The following is a 15,059-nucleotide window of genomic DNA, read 5'->3' on the forward strand; positions in this document are numbered from 1 at the left end:
ATTGGCTGGAGTGGTTGATCTTGCCACCAGCCCTTTTGGGTTGGCCCTACTAGCTAGGAGCCTTTATGTATACAGACGTAATTTTAGGGGGTGGAGGTGGGGTGGAGCTTGCAATTAGCCAAGCAAGAGAGATGATAAAACCTTGATGATAGATATTTGTGGATTACTTCACGTGTTTATATGTTATAACCTAATACTTCCCCTAACTCCAACATTTGCAAATTACTTCACGTTAGAACTTTATTCTTTTCCCCCCAAATTCTCTGAGTTAATAGGGTTCCTATTTTATAGACTGCCTCTAATCTTTCATTTTCCTAAGAAGGCTTCCCAAAATCTGAGTTATTAACTGATCTGTAGGTTCACTAAATAGGTGGTAGATTGATGTCGACATTCCTTATACTTCTGTTTAAAACCACTTGACGACCATCTACTGAGCACCTAACCATGAGCCACTTGGCGGCACAGGCATGGGGAGGACACAGTAACTAGGCAGGTGGTCCTCTCTTTCATGGCATTTGGTCTAGTGGGGAAGTCAAACCAGGAAATCAAAGTTCACCTGGAATAGAGGCTCTGGAGAGGAGTGAGCAGATTCAGTATTTAAGCCTTAATCATAAAAGAGGCAGACAGCGGCTGAAGGTTGCTGGAGTTCCCACTTGCTACCTGTGTTACAGAATACTATGTTTCCCAACTGTCACCAAGAACTCAGACTCTCATGTGACAAAGTCAGATGCTATTCCATCTCCACAGATGATCTTACAAAAGTGATCAGATTCCAGCAACCATGGGTTGCTGCCAACATTACTAAAGAGCACTAAAGCAGGTCCCAAGTGAAATCCAAGTCTTACACATCAAATTTCTAACTCTACCAGTTAGCTGCCACTACTGTTCCCTGTGCACTGGAACCTCGCTCTTCACAGGAAAATGAGGCCAGATGTACCTACAGTGACGTACTCACTGTGATAGATAAGTGTGGGAAAGCACACAGTTTTTATATTATCAAGTGGCACAAAGATGATGTGAAGGTACCCCCATGGGCATAAGGAACAATGGACTTTATAACATAGAGCCTTTCAGAATATTCTAGTTGGTCAAACAACAGGTCATGTGCTTCAAGTTCAGGAAAGCTGGAAAGAATGCTTTGGAAAAAGTCTATAGTTCAAACCAGCTTTATCAGTGAACTAATGAATCAGTTGATTCATCCAGGAATACTCACTAGTGCCCAAAGATACTGAGATGTCAGGAACTTGCTCCCAAGTTACAAAGATAAATTCTAGGCCCTGCCTTGGGGTAGGGTGAGGGGGATCTCCACTTGTAGAGATGGAAACAGGCAGGGAGGGCAAACACCTCAGTACACGGCAACTGTGTGACCATCGAGAAGCAGCCAGACCACACTTGGTGGGTCAGGAAAGGAATAGAGGGCCTCCTTCAAAGGGAGGCATTTGTGTATACTGGAGTGACAGGAGCAAACCGAGACAGATCAATAGTGAGGACACAGGCCTGGGGCAAGTGGGGCTGGGGGCATCCCTGGGTGTACTCTGAGCCAAGGGCTGATGGGAAGCAATAGGGAAAAGTTGGGGGGAAATGGGTAGGGAACCAGACTCGGCCCTTGAGCCAGTGAGAAACCTAGAAGTGATCCCATTGTTGGCACTTCAGGCCAGTCTAGGTGGTTTGGGTCACCATCTTGACTTGGATGGTTGATGTGGCAACCTGGAGGAAGAAGGAACAGATCAAGGGAGGGATGAGAGCCCAGATGGGGCCAGGGATGGATGGCAAAATATCAGGGGAGAAGAACCTGGCTCTCCACGGGACCAACCTCCATGGGTTGGAGGAAGTGATGGAGCCCCCCAAGGATAGGGGCTTCTGGCAAAGAGAAGGCAGGCTTTAGAAGAACCTCTTTACCATGTAGCCCTGTTAAGGCATCTAGATAAATTTTACCTACCTAATGGGTACAAAGGCTTTGCCTCATGCTGTCACCATGATTAATGTCCATTGTAAGAATGGCACTGAGCACTTGTGCCCATCCAGCAGTGGGTGTGCAGGCTTATGGGGGTAAGAACTATATATTCCACCCTGAAAAGGACATGGTCACTTCCCCTGAGGGTAGAATCTTAGCCTCCTAAACTTTGGGCAGTGGTTTCAAAGTGTGGTCAGGAACCAGCAGCGTCAATACCATCTGGGAACCCAAGAAAGGGAGCTCTGTCCCCGCCCTGCTCCAGCTGAATCTGAACCTCTGTGGGGGGATAGGCCCCGCAGGTGTTCCAACAAGCCCTGTGGGGGTTCTGATGCCAATGAGAACAAGAGCACCAGGGACCTAGCCTCTGCCTCCCATAGAAACTGTAAGTTCGAAAATAGTGAAAGAGATTATAGAGAAAAGGAGAGAAAATGAGTGGGGAAAATCAGAGAGAGTGACAAAACATGAGAGACTTCTAACTCTGGGAGATGAACAAGAGGTAGTGGAAGGAGAGGTGAGTTGGGGGATGGGTGACGGGCATTGAGGGGGGGCACTGATGGGGGCACTTGACAGGATGAGCACTGGGTGTTATACTATATGTTGGTAAATTGAACACCAATTTAAAAAATACATAATATTAAAAAAAAAAAACTCTTAACTTCGCAATATGCCTTGATTTGACTGATGTATCCTGGACAAGACAACCAAGCCATGTAGTCCTTCTAGAAAAAACCCTGCTGAGGATACTCTAGGCTTTTTAAATTTTATTTTATTTTAATTAAAATGGGGCAGGGAAGGCTGTCTTTCGATAATAAGACTGTTAGGACAGTATCATCTTGACGGGTGAAACTACCTACCTCATTCTGGATTGATTTAAACTGACTCTGTTACCCAAGTTACCAAAATCAACAGAATATTCTAAGGGGAAGTAGTCCTGCATTAGATGCTTTAGATTCTGTGCATGTTCAGCAGTGTAGTATCTGAAGCCAGGCCACCTGGGGTTCAAATCCTCATTCTGTACAGGCTGATCCTGGGCAAGCACTGTACTTCCCTTCTCTGTCCTCTCCTTACCTGATACATAAAAGGGGAACAGTAGTACTCAGAGTGGAGGATTTAGAATTCAGATGAATTAAAAGACTGAAGGCTTAGAGCTGTGTTTGGCAAATAATTTTGAAAGCTTATTTACCTATGATTCTTAAGATCATCTCAATCTGATGTCAGTGGGACAAGTGAACTCTAAGATTCACTTATTTCAGCGAATCAGAAGGATTGACCAAAGTATTTCTTTTTAAGATTATTTACTTATTTATTTATTCATGACAGAGAGATTGAGAGAGACAGGGGCAGAGACACAGGCAGAGGGAAAAGCAGGCTCTGTGCTCAGTGGGGAGTCCAATGCAGAACTTGATCCCAGGACCCTGGGATAATGATCTGAGCTGAAGGTAGATAGATGCTCAACCGCTGAGCCACCCAGGTGTCCCTGGCCAAAGTATTTAACAGCTTTCAGGCAGTTCTTAGAAGTGCTTTAGAGCCTGACAGTGGGGCCGGAACACAACCTCCGTGCCCGACAGCTAGGGCTGTCTGCCTTCCTTCCTCTCACTAACCTCTCCTGAGAGAAAACCACTTTGCTGACTCGCAAGTCTGCTTATCCTAAAATGAGTTTTAGCCTATGAATAGAAAGATTGGCATTAAAGAAGAAGCAGAAGTGTGACTAAAAATAAATGCCCTTGGCGGCCCCAGAAGTGGCCCAACAAGTGGACTAAAGACATTCCTGTAGATAGCACCCATCTCTCAAGCAAGGAGGAGAGGGAGAGGCCCCTGAATCCTGGGCCCCGCCAGTCCCAGGAGAGTGGCAGCCTGAGCCTCTCTGTGCTGGTTCAAGTTCAGGTCGAGCCTGATACTCAGAAACCTCCCCGTACCCTGGGCAGCCTGGAGCCCTCTAGGGAAAAGTGCAGCCTACCATGAAGGCTTGATATCTACTGTGAGGTCTATGCAGTTTCCCACTGACCCATTAAACCTTGCAGGGACAGTCAGGCAACAGCAGGCTGACATCTGTGTGCATTTAAACCCCTGAGTTTTGGGACCCCTGGGTGGCTCAGTGGTTGAGCATCTGCCTTTGGCTCAGGGCGTGATTCCGGGGTCCGGGATCAAGTCCCACATCAGACTCCCTGCAGGGAACCCACTTCTCTGTGTCTCTCATGAGTAAATAAAATCTTTAAAAATAAAGACATAAATAAGCCCCTGAGTTTTTTGGAGCCACTGAACCACCAACATGTCTGGGCAGCAACGTTCACTCTTGAGGTGAGCAGGGCTCCTGGGACAAGGCGCCTTAAGGTCAGTTTGCAGGGTCTGATTCCGCCTGGGCAAGTGACAGAATGAGCAAGTTAGTCCTTGGCATGGGTGGGCCTTCTTTCATTACAAAGGTAAATAGCTGTGACTAGGTACGTATGTGACTACGTACAAGTGACTTCCGACCCCCTGACCCAGAGGGGCAGGGATAGTCATTCTAAGTATTAGAGCTCAAAGAAGATCCAGATCAAGGCCAACGGTTTGATTTCTTAAAGCAACAGGAAGAACCCTTTTCAAATTCTTACACAAAAGTCAAGTATTGATAAAGAAAGCCTTCCTGGCTGAAACAGGCAAAACACCCAGGTTCCCCACTGTCACGGCCTTTCCTCCACCGACCCCCAACTTTAACCACCTTTTTGGCACTAAGGCATTCCTATGAATCCCCGTGGCTTTGAGGAACCTGCTAAAAACCACATCGACTCTCAGCTGTTCACCTTTCTGGGCAGATAGATCTGGAGATATTGGTTGCCTAGAGCTTCTACTCCTAGGGTTATTTTTTGAGGCATCAATCCGTGTCTTAGCCTAGCCTAAGGATTAAAAGCACCTTGGGGGAGAGAGGAGGATGCCTGGGTGGCACACACTGTTGAGGCTTCGACTCTTGGTTTCAGCTCAGGTCATGATCTCAGGGTCAGGAGATCGAGCCCGGCACTGGGTGCTTGGTGCAGGGTCTGCTTGGAACTCATTCACCCTCTCCCTCTGCCCCTCCCTCCCATGCTCTAAAATAAATCAATCAATCTTAAAAAAAAAATAAAAGCACGTCGAGTGTAGACGATTTCAAGCTCAACTGTTCCCTTTATGAAAGTAGACTTAAGGGTCACGGATGAAAATAGCCTATAGGTCCACAATCCTGTAATCCCCCAAAGGCTGTGGAAATCAAAAGCTCCTTAACTTGTTTGGTGCTTTCGGTTCTCCTGGAGCTCTGTACGGCCGTGTTCCCAGCCGAGCACCAGAGGCGAGATGGAGAAGAATCTTTTTGAAACTTTGACGGAACACCCACAGCGTTGCAGTCTGGCCACGGTCCCAGCACGGGATCCAGCCTCGGAGCTCTGGCTGCCCTGCACCAGGCGGGACGTTCAACAGAAGCCAGGGCCACGTTCCGCCCAGGAGCAACCTCATAACCGAATGCTTAGATAATAAGAAACTGAGGCATGGCCATCAGGCCTACGGTCTTACCTCTCTTTAAAGAGAGGGTCCCGTATGAGGGCAGCTAGCCAGCCTTAGCCACCGCCACCCCCACCCCCACCCCACTCGTCCTGTGAAGGAGCAACAGCATTCAGTAGCTTTCTCCACTTCTAACCTCCATCGCTTCCCCCCTCATAATACAGGGTCACGTGTGTGTCCCAGTAAAACACAGTTCCAGGACTGTTGGGTAGAAGCTTGGGGGAAGTGGAAATAGCTCAGATAAGAAAAGGTAGACATTAAATTCCTTTTTGTCTTAAGGAATTGGAATAAAACACTGAGAAAATGCTTATGTTTGTCCTGAAAGTCTGCTTAGGATCAATTCTGGAAGCAGTGCTGCTGGGATCTTACTCTCATTTCTTACTGCTGATCATTCCTTTGCTACCATGATGTTCAGAGACTCTCCTGGAGGTGCTGGGGCACTAAACGCCAGCCTGATTTCACCTGTGTGCCTGTATTTGATCCCAGGCCCGCTTGCATGTCTAGGAAATCTCTAGCTTCCAAAGTCATTTTTAAGATCTTCCAGGCCCTAACCTTGAAGTGGAAAACCATCATTTGACACCTACTTCTGTGTCCCTGTCCAAGTCTGATTCTATGCTGACCTTTTTATGCTTTATAGGCTTTACCTTTACCTACAGTATAGGTGTGTCTGAATTTTTGTCTTCTTTTTCACTGAACAACCTTTGGTACCTCAAACCTTTAAAAAAAGTTCAGAGCCTCCATCGTACCCTAACTGGAGCCTGACTGTTCTAACTAGACTTCTATTGATGTTGTTTGACGACAAACTGTTCATCTGCCACTTTCACATTAAGTTCTCTAAATAAATTCTTGCCACTCCCACAGCCCTCAAAGGTAGTAGGTAGGGATAGAGAACTAAAGCCAGAGGCCCCTGCAGCAGATCCCCCCCAGCAGCGAGAACACTGAGAGGCTGTTGGAAATATAGGGATAGGTGGGGGAGGCAGCTGCTTCTCTGCTTTGGTTGAACAGTATAAAAGCCAGCTGCTGACTTCCCCCAACAACCTCTACCCTTCTCAATCCCTGATATCTTATGCCAATAAGATATTTGTGAAATGAACGAATGTTGTGAAATATAGGTAGGAAGTGCCATCAAATCATACTGCTTTGTATCTGGGTCCCACCTTAACCAGACTCTTGGGAGCAGAGTGGTACACACGGTTTATGAATACATTCAGTATCTAAGAATGGAACCACACCCATGTGGTAAACCTGACTTGGACCAAATTCTAATCTCTCTGGGAATTAGCCACAAAGCATAGACCGCCCCCAGATAGGAGGGGCTAGCTGATAGTAGGGAGGCCAACGGGAGTATTGTATACCGGGCACAAGAGTTCCAGTCTGTGCTTGTCACTGTAGTGTCTGTCTTTAGGCCGGCATGCCACAGCTGCAGATGCTGGAAGGTGGCAGGAAATCTGCTTAGAGGGCCTGCCTAAGTAATCTGCACGAGCCATAGGGCACCCCTGGTTGTCCTGAATATTAGCAGTATATTTCTATTAAGCAACCAGATCGTTGGCCTTTTAGCTCAAAGAAATCACATCCTCCAGAAGAGCACATGTGCTAATGGTAGGAAACACCTGAATGTTAGCTGTCCCATGCCAGGCAAAAACAAAAAAATAACAAAACTAAGTGTTCTACTTACAAGGATTAGTTCATACCACTGTGTGAATTAAATATCCATACATCGAGTGCAGGAAAATAGAGATTCAGAGAAATAGAATCTGGGTCTGTGATGCTCCCTCACTTTTTCTTCTGTTGCTAAAAGTGATCTCCCTTTACCTCTCAACTATAGCTTCTTGATTTTTATCTTTGAGCTGTTTTGTAAGCATGTCTTTTTCTAATTAGACCTCAGATTTTTAAAATGAGGACATTAAACCTCTGTCCTGCCCCCTCTTTGCTATCATTCTTTCTAAGTCTCCCTGAGTTTACTTGTAATAGAGGCATCATCCATGAATAACAGTACCAAATGTGATCAAGAAATGCCATTAAAGGGTTAGGATTTGGCTGATTACAGTTCCACAAGTGAGTTAAACACATGAGGGAAATGAGTCCAGGGGCAAGTGAGTCCAACCTAACTCCCCATGGTCTCTGGGAAATCTAGGTTCCTTCTATCTTGGTCTGGCTCCATGGGCCCAGGATCTCTATTCCAGCCACCATGCCCAATTTTCAGGATCCTGAAAGGAATAAAGGAAAGGATAATGGGTCCCCAATCCCTTTGAGGATATTTCCCAGAAGTTCTATTTATCATTCTATTTATATTCCATTAACTAGACCTTAGGCCCATCCATGGCTATGCCTCACTGCAAGAGAAGCTGGGAAATCTAGTCTTCTCCAGATGGCATTTGCCCAGCAAAGAATTCAATCACTGCCTGTCACTGCCCCAATGCCCACCCTCCCCTGGCCCCTAGAATGTTCTAGCCTGCTGAGCCTGCAGCTCTCCCTTCGAGAAGGACCATGTCCATGGGTTTTGGGTAACTTGCAGCTCTAACTTCCCATGCTTGTATCCCAGCTTAGCTAAGTGCTCCCTCCTGATTTTAGGAAGAAAAGCCAAATGTGAACCCTCCCAATTCCAGTGCACAAATGGCCGCTGTATTACATTGCTGTGGAAATGCGACGGGGATGAAGACTGCGCTGATGGCAGTGACGAAAAGAACTGTGGTGAGTAAGGAGCCTTGCAGTGTCCCTCACGAGGATGCATGCACGTCACTAAGTGTGATGCCCTTATCTTAGCTTCTTAAATGTTTCGAGGTTCTGAAAATAGAATCCACTCCTAAGAATTGCCTTGACTGCAGGTCCCAAAAGTCTCTACATCTTGGTCTAGAGGAATTTAGTTGAATGTTTGACATGGGGCTACCAGCCTGAGTGTGGAATGTTGAAGATCAAGTGGAGGTCCTTCCAAATGACAGGACCTGGTTTGTCAGAGGTCAGGCAAACATTCAGTATAGGAAGCTAGGAGAGGGGGCAGGAGGACCAGAAGTAGAGACAGGAGCTTGCTTAGAACAGACCTTCTTTTTGTAATTCTCAAAAAGCTCTGATAGCGCCCCCCAAAGAAAATAAGTCATGAACAGTAAGAAATCCCCTCAGGTTTCAGGGGGGTAATAAACTCCTGGCTTTGAAACTACGGCCCCTGTCGATCACAGATCAGATAAGTATTTTTAATAATTGCCTACAATAGATGCTAATTCTAAAATGGTAGGCAGGGTAAAAGACATTCTTTCCCCCAGAGAATGGGGATATACCGTCATACCCACCGATCAACGTCATCCAGAGATCATTGTGAGAAATGCCTCATGTTGAGCCTGAATAGCTGAGAACTACGTGTCAAGGTGGCATTTAGGCTACCTTGAATACATGCTGAAGTTTATTTTTTGATCCCTTTGTTCTGTGTCAGAATCTTGAAACAAGACTGTGTGTGAATGTTGGTGACAACATTGTCATTTGCCTTTTAATGGATGTTATTGAAAGATGTCTACAAACTAGAAATACAGAAGAAAAACAGAAGCTAAAGGTAGATTGCATCAACTGCTGTCTTGTTATGCCCTTACCTGCTTCTTCATGCGTCATTACAAAAATGGCATAGCGTAAGCATCAGGGTAGGCGGTCTTATGCTTGAGCTCGCTGAGCAGTATCATGAGTGTTTGCACACCAATATGTGGATTAGCAGCCCATTTGGAAACCTAGGATGTCCCTTCTACAATCTCAGGGAAGAAGCATCTCCAGTCTCAGGACCAACAGTAGTCCTCCGGGCACTACTTTGCCATCGTGTACGTTCTAACGCTGGGATTTTAATCTACTCTACAAGACATTGAGTTCATGTCACTTCTAGGTTACCTAGGTAATAGAATTCCCTCACGAAATCTCTCACTGGAAGGACTCACTTTGGCAACTCCTCTCTTGGTATAAGTAGTGATTCTTCCTCAATTCTAAAGTATGTACTTGGCAAAGCCCATTGTTCTTTCTTAGAAAGTAATCATTCTCTTCATGTTTCAGAAGCCTTCTCTGACCATCTGACTAACTTGGTAGCAACTAACCTGGGTCATCTTAGGAGTCACCCCTGGCTTTTCCTAAAGTAGTCTCCACCTAAGTAAATGCTAGACACACGGCAGGAGGGTTTGCAAGAGTGAAGGGGGGATATTTATGTACTGAAAATCACTCCAGGTGGAAAAAATTAAATAAATTCTTGGCCAGAATTGGTCTCTGCCTCCAGGATATGAAGATATAGAAGGAAAGTGGGAACACTGCTCAGGGAAGCTCTGCATGCTTATTTTGAGATGTTCCTCCCTAGAAGGGAAAAGCTGCACAATTGCTTAAAACTCATAAAGCCACACTTCTTATTTTTCCTGTGCAACCTCTTGGTAGTGAACTGGGCTGCAGTTTCAGCAGGGCTGTTTCTTTCAAGCATGTCCACCAGCATTCTTAGTCAACTACAGCTTAGAATCCAGAGCCATGTGTTTCCATCAGCCCCATGGAACTCAAGTGTGAGGCTGACCTGATTAATGAGTAACTTAGAGACTCTGAGTGGGTAACTGTTAGTTCTCTTCCCCTTTGGCACACCTACACTGCTATCCATCTCTCAAGGCCCCATTCGAATAGACTTTCTTTACCCTCCCAGTCTGTATTCAGAATGGAAGAGAGATGAACTCTAGAAAGCTTCCATCACTATTTATCTTTTGCTCCAACACTTTGTAGCATGGCCAGCTTGTCTATGCCTACAACATTTTATATGTCTTTAAACCACCTTGTCTCTTTATAATTATTTCTTGCTTCCTCTTCCTGAGGACCCTCACAGGTTGGGTTACAGCAAACTCACTCTGCAGATGCTCTGGCATCTTCCCACATGCTCAGGAGCACATGGCCCTCAGATACCGCTTTTAACCATGAATACCGGAGTTTGAGGATTTCAGGGATTTCAGAGACAGGTACAATTCTAAAAGCTAACATGGCCTTTCTTGTTTCCTTGGCTACACAACTCATGTAGATGAATAATTCCTTTTGGATCATCATGATTCATCATCACATCTTGAGTTCTGGGAATGAGCTAGAATCATTATTTCCCTGCTGCACAGCGTCCAAGGCTAAACCAGAGTGGCCCTCTACTTCTGTGTCCTCTACACTCTGTGACTTGTCCATAGCTCAGACCCCAGACTTGAAGCAATCCCTTTCAAGTTCTCAGCAAATTGTTGGCTTTTAGCTGATTTGCCATTTACAGAATGTTCGTTAGAGAGGAAGAGCGTAAACTGGAAGTTTAAACACACAAGCAAGAAAGAATACAGCTTGGGAAGGAGGGGCCTAGAATACTCTATGTGGCTGCTTATCAAGACTCATCTGACTCTGACTTCCTTATGGCTAAGGTGACCAAACCACTCAATTGGCTTAAGAGAGTCAAGTTTATGCTTCTCTTCCTGGTATAGTTAAGTGTCCCCTTTCCACTGAGATTGTCTCAATTTGGACAACAAATTAATTGAATGGTCATCAGAATTACAGGAAAAAAGGCCTGCCCTAGTCAGAATCAGTAACAGAATTGATACCTTTTTAAGGAAATTTTTCATTCTAGTCATCAGTTGTAGACATTGGCAGCTTTCATAGCTGATGTTACTCTGTCTCTTGGATTCTAAATGTGACCTCTTTTGTACCCAGGTTTAAGCTTTCTCTATTTCTTACTGGCTGGGTTCCTCTGCCCCCAACAGACCTATAGGAGTGGCAATATTCATTCCTGGGGCTTATCCTTCTGAATCTACACTAAACCCATGCACTGTTAGGAGATGCTCCCAGTAGAGCTGTATTGTGATCAGTCATAGGATGGAATGTTTGGCTTTTTTTTTTTAAGATTTTATTTATTCATTCATTCATTCATTCATTCATTCATTCATGAGAGAGACAGAGAGAGAGAGAGGCAGAGACACAGGCAGAGGGAGAAGCAGGCTCCATGCAGGGAGCCTGACATGGGACTTGATCCTGGGTCTCCAGGATCAGGCCCTGGGCCAAAGGCGGCACTAAACCGCTTAGCCACCCGGGCTGCCCGAATGTTTGGCTCTTAAACCTTATGAAGCACCTGAAGGGCCTGGAAGAAATGCACAAAGAGAATATAACTATTACTTAAACTCAACAACAGAAAACAGGCAAAAATTGTAAGGTATCTCTGGGTTGTAAGGTAAGGAGCAACTCCTGTCTTACAGTGACTTCCATATCCTCCCACTCTCTCAAACAAGTACCTTTCTTCTCTGGAGGAAAAAAAAAAAGATTTTTCTAGTGTTCTCCTGGCTATTGGCAGTTGAGCACTAATTCATTCAGTTTCATTATTGGAGCAAAATATATCAACGGTAGTTTTACCTCCAATGGGAATATAAGGTCTCAAGTGACTTTGACTCTAATCCTGCCAATATGCTTTTGTAGTAAAGAAGACGTGTGCAGAGTCTGACTTTGTGTGCAACAATGGCCAGTGCGTCCCCAACCGGTGGCAGTGTGACGGGGATCCTGACTGTGAAGATGGTTCTGATGAAAACCCAGAACAGTGCCGTGAGTGACTTGCTTTGGACTTTTAACTTGCTCGGGCTGTTTCGTGTCTCATAGCTCTAAGTATGGTTTCATCTAAAACTTGGTTTTAGTTTCCTTTGCCTATGTTGATGTGTAGGCCAGTGGACTCCTAGGTCAGCCAAGTCATTAACAGTTGATAAGTGTCCTTTAACGAATGTCCTCCCTAGTCTAACAAGACTGACATTCTCTTGGGTAGCTTCACTATTGAACATTTAAGACCGAAGCCAGCCGATTTGATTAAGAACTCCTTGACTAGGTGCACACATTTCAAATATTTGGTAATCATGACTCTGAGCAGATGGTACTCTGGTCCTGGAAGCTAAGTCAAGATATGAGGGTTCCCCCTTGGGCCCAGGATAAACTTTTAGATGCATAGCTTGTGTTATGAAAAAAAAATCTATTACTGAAGGGGTAAGGTGGCTAGAAAGAGGGTGACATCATGATTTTTAACAAACCCGGTACCTAAGGTTATTAAAGTACGGTCAAGCTTACAGCTTATTTTTAATAAGAGAAATTGCATAGGTAGGCAAATGTCTATCTGTGTCCTTAGGTGGATAGACAGGGGAAGGTCTGTGGCATCACAGAGGAGGAAGATTTGGGACAGATAAATTGGGATCATTTGAGTGTTGTGATGAAAAAAGTCTTGGTGTTCATTTCCATGCGGTAGAGACCTGCCCAAGCATGAATAGTGCAAATCGAATAGGAACCAAGTTTAGGTCTGGAATAGGATCCCAAAGCACAGTGAAGCAGAAAGGAAGATGAATGCCTCCATTTCCGTTTTTGAGGCAAGAAATCAGAGGAGTGATAAGAACATTGGTCAGGGCGGGTAAATCACCACAGGTAAAGAGGGTCCACCAAGTCACGGCCCTGAGTCTTAGTGAAGGGTAAGTGACCCAGTGATGTCAAGAATCAGGAGGTGTCCCTGTCTTGTAGACCCAACGTAGGTTGTGAAGAAACCTATATGGGAATCTAGGCAGGGCAATACTTCACAGGTGTCAGACCATCCAGCCTTTAATGAAGTTGGAATTAGGTGACCTTATCTGCTGACAGATAACAAAAAAAAAAAAAAAAAAAAGGTCAAGGAGCAGGCCAGCCAAAAATAAGCCCAACTGTGCCAAGTAAAACAGAAGTCCGAGTGGAGCCTGCCACGGAACCTTGAAGGAGTAGCACAGTCAAGGCTCTGGGGTGTCCTGCCAAGCAGCACGGTGGGCATGGCCTCTGAGCAGCAGAGTTGGCCAGTGATCTCCCCAGGCTTGGACTAGTAAGTAGAATGTCACGCATTCACCAGGCTGCTGAGTTACAGGTGTGACCACTTGCAGGCAGCTCAGGAGCAGCAGCTTTGCACTGATGCATTGGGAGGCTCTTTTGAGACTGTATATCATCAACAGATATGAGAACATGCCGCATAAATGAAATCAGCTGTGGCGCCCGTTCTACTCAGTGTATCCCAGTGTCCTGGAGGTGTGATGGTGAAAATGATTGTGACAGTGGAGAAGATGAAGAAAACTGTGGTAAGAAGATCAGTGTTGAGTGGCTAATCCCCCAGACCCTTTTTCTCAGAGAAGGGTGGGCAGGGGGAAGGAAGCTCACTGGAGCGTCAAGATGCAGCTCCACTGACTCGCTTTTCAGTGACTTCACTCTGCTCAGCTACTTGGCCTTCCTAACTGCCCTAAAACTCTGACACAAGTCCCCCTGGTTACTGACCACTGCTTGCTTTGGTGTGGGCTCCTAGGCAGATAGAAATGAGAAGGTAAGTCATTCAGGGCACTGCCAGTTAGAAGTAGCGCAGAGAGGCCATGATGATGTGGGCATCTGTGAGTGTTAGGACAGGGATTCACGGGCCTTCCTTGCTTGGGCTCTTGGCTTGGGCTTCCTGATGGTTTTATTAAACCATCAGGAAACTAGGGCCAGCAAGCTCATTCCTAGGTCTCAGGGTGGCATCTGCTTCTTGGAAATGAATTACTCGAGAAGCATACGAGCACGTCTTACCCCCAAACTAGATTCTTTTTCCCCCCCAAACTAGATTCTCTTCTTAAGCTTTCTAAAGGTTAACCTGGCACAGAACCATGCTAACCACCTTGCCAGCAGGTACCCAAAGAAAACCTCACCCAACTGATGGTGCTTTTGTCTCTTCTCATAGTTCCTGCCTGTCAAAGTTAGCTCTGTTTCCTACGCTTTCATGTTTCTGTTCCTGGAAAATGTGTAATAAAGTGCTACATGTTCCAGGAGAGGCCCTGGGAAAATATCTGGGTTGAACAAACATTGCTGTGAGCACTCTTTCAAGCTACCGCCCTTTTATAGAGCCCCTAGAGCTACAGCTCCCAAGGCTGACAGGCCCGGGGCCTCCTGACGCAGCAGAGTACTTGTGAGCTGAGCGTGCTTACAGTCCAAACACCAGTCTTGCGTGGAGAAGTCAACTTCTGAGGTCAATAACACTGCACCTAGTCCAATGAGTTTCGGTGTTCAGTCTTAGAATTGAGCATTATGTATTGGTAAGCCCTGGGGCTGCCAAGTGTTTCCCTTTTAAATCTTGCTTCCCAAGAGAGTCGTGGTCTCTACCCTAATTACCACCAAATTGTGACCTTGATTCATTCGGCAGGAATTTGAGTCAGAGTACAAACTGGCTAGTCTGCCTCGCTGAGCAGCAGCAGCAGCATACCAGAGGACTAGACTTGAGATTCTAGCCCTAGCAGTGACTTTCTAACACTTGGAAATATTTAGGACCCATTATCCCTGATCCTCATTTGAAGGACCGACAGAGAAGGAACCAGTAGGGTAGCATAATATGATGGCTTCTTCTTAGTCACAGTGTCATAATGCTTTGTTATGAGACTCTGATTGCCTGTATACCTGATACGTGGTAGTCTCAGCAGATGATCTGAACTGATTAGATGTCCATTTAGAGATAGCTCAGTCTTTGCCGTTCAAAACGAAATCCCCCGGTCAGGTTTAAGTTATTCACTGCTGTCCCTTTAGGAATCTGGTGTGGTTCTCATCTCCCATTAACTTCCAGTCTTCAGCTCTTTTCTTG

At 45.6% G+C, this 15,059-nt stretch overlaps 1 protein-coding gene across 4 annotated transcripts in view; it reads left to right on the forward strand.

Moving 5' to 3' along the window:
* The window catches only part of VLDLR (very low density lipoprotein receptor), a 35,830-nt gene that overhangs the window by 4,875 nt on the left and 15,896 nt on the right, over window positions 1-15,059 (forward strand). For 2 of the 4 annotated variants that reach the window (XM_055310306.1, XM_055310307.1), the window contains exons 3-5: window positions 8,033-8,152; window positions 11,888-12,010; window positions 13,417-13,539. In XM_055310306.1, coding sequence (XP_055166281.1) covers window positions 8,033-8,152; window positions 11,888-12,010; window positions 13,417-13,539 — 366 coding nt within the window. The remainder of the gene's footprint in view (window positions 1-8,032; window positions 8,153-11,887; window positions 12,011-13,416; window positions 13,540-15,059) is intronic. The other 2 variants (XM_055310308.1, XM_055310309.1) reach the window with 1 other exon arrangement.

The sequence above is a fragment of the Nyctereutes procyonoides genome, unplaced genomic scaffold, assembly GCF_905146905.1.
Source record: "Nyctereutes procyonoides isolate TBG_1078 unplaced genomic scaffold, NYPRO_anot_genome, whole genome shotgun sequence".
NCBI lineage: Eukaryota > Metazoa > Chordata > Mammalia > Carnivora > Canidae > Nyctereutes > Nyctereutes procyonoides.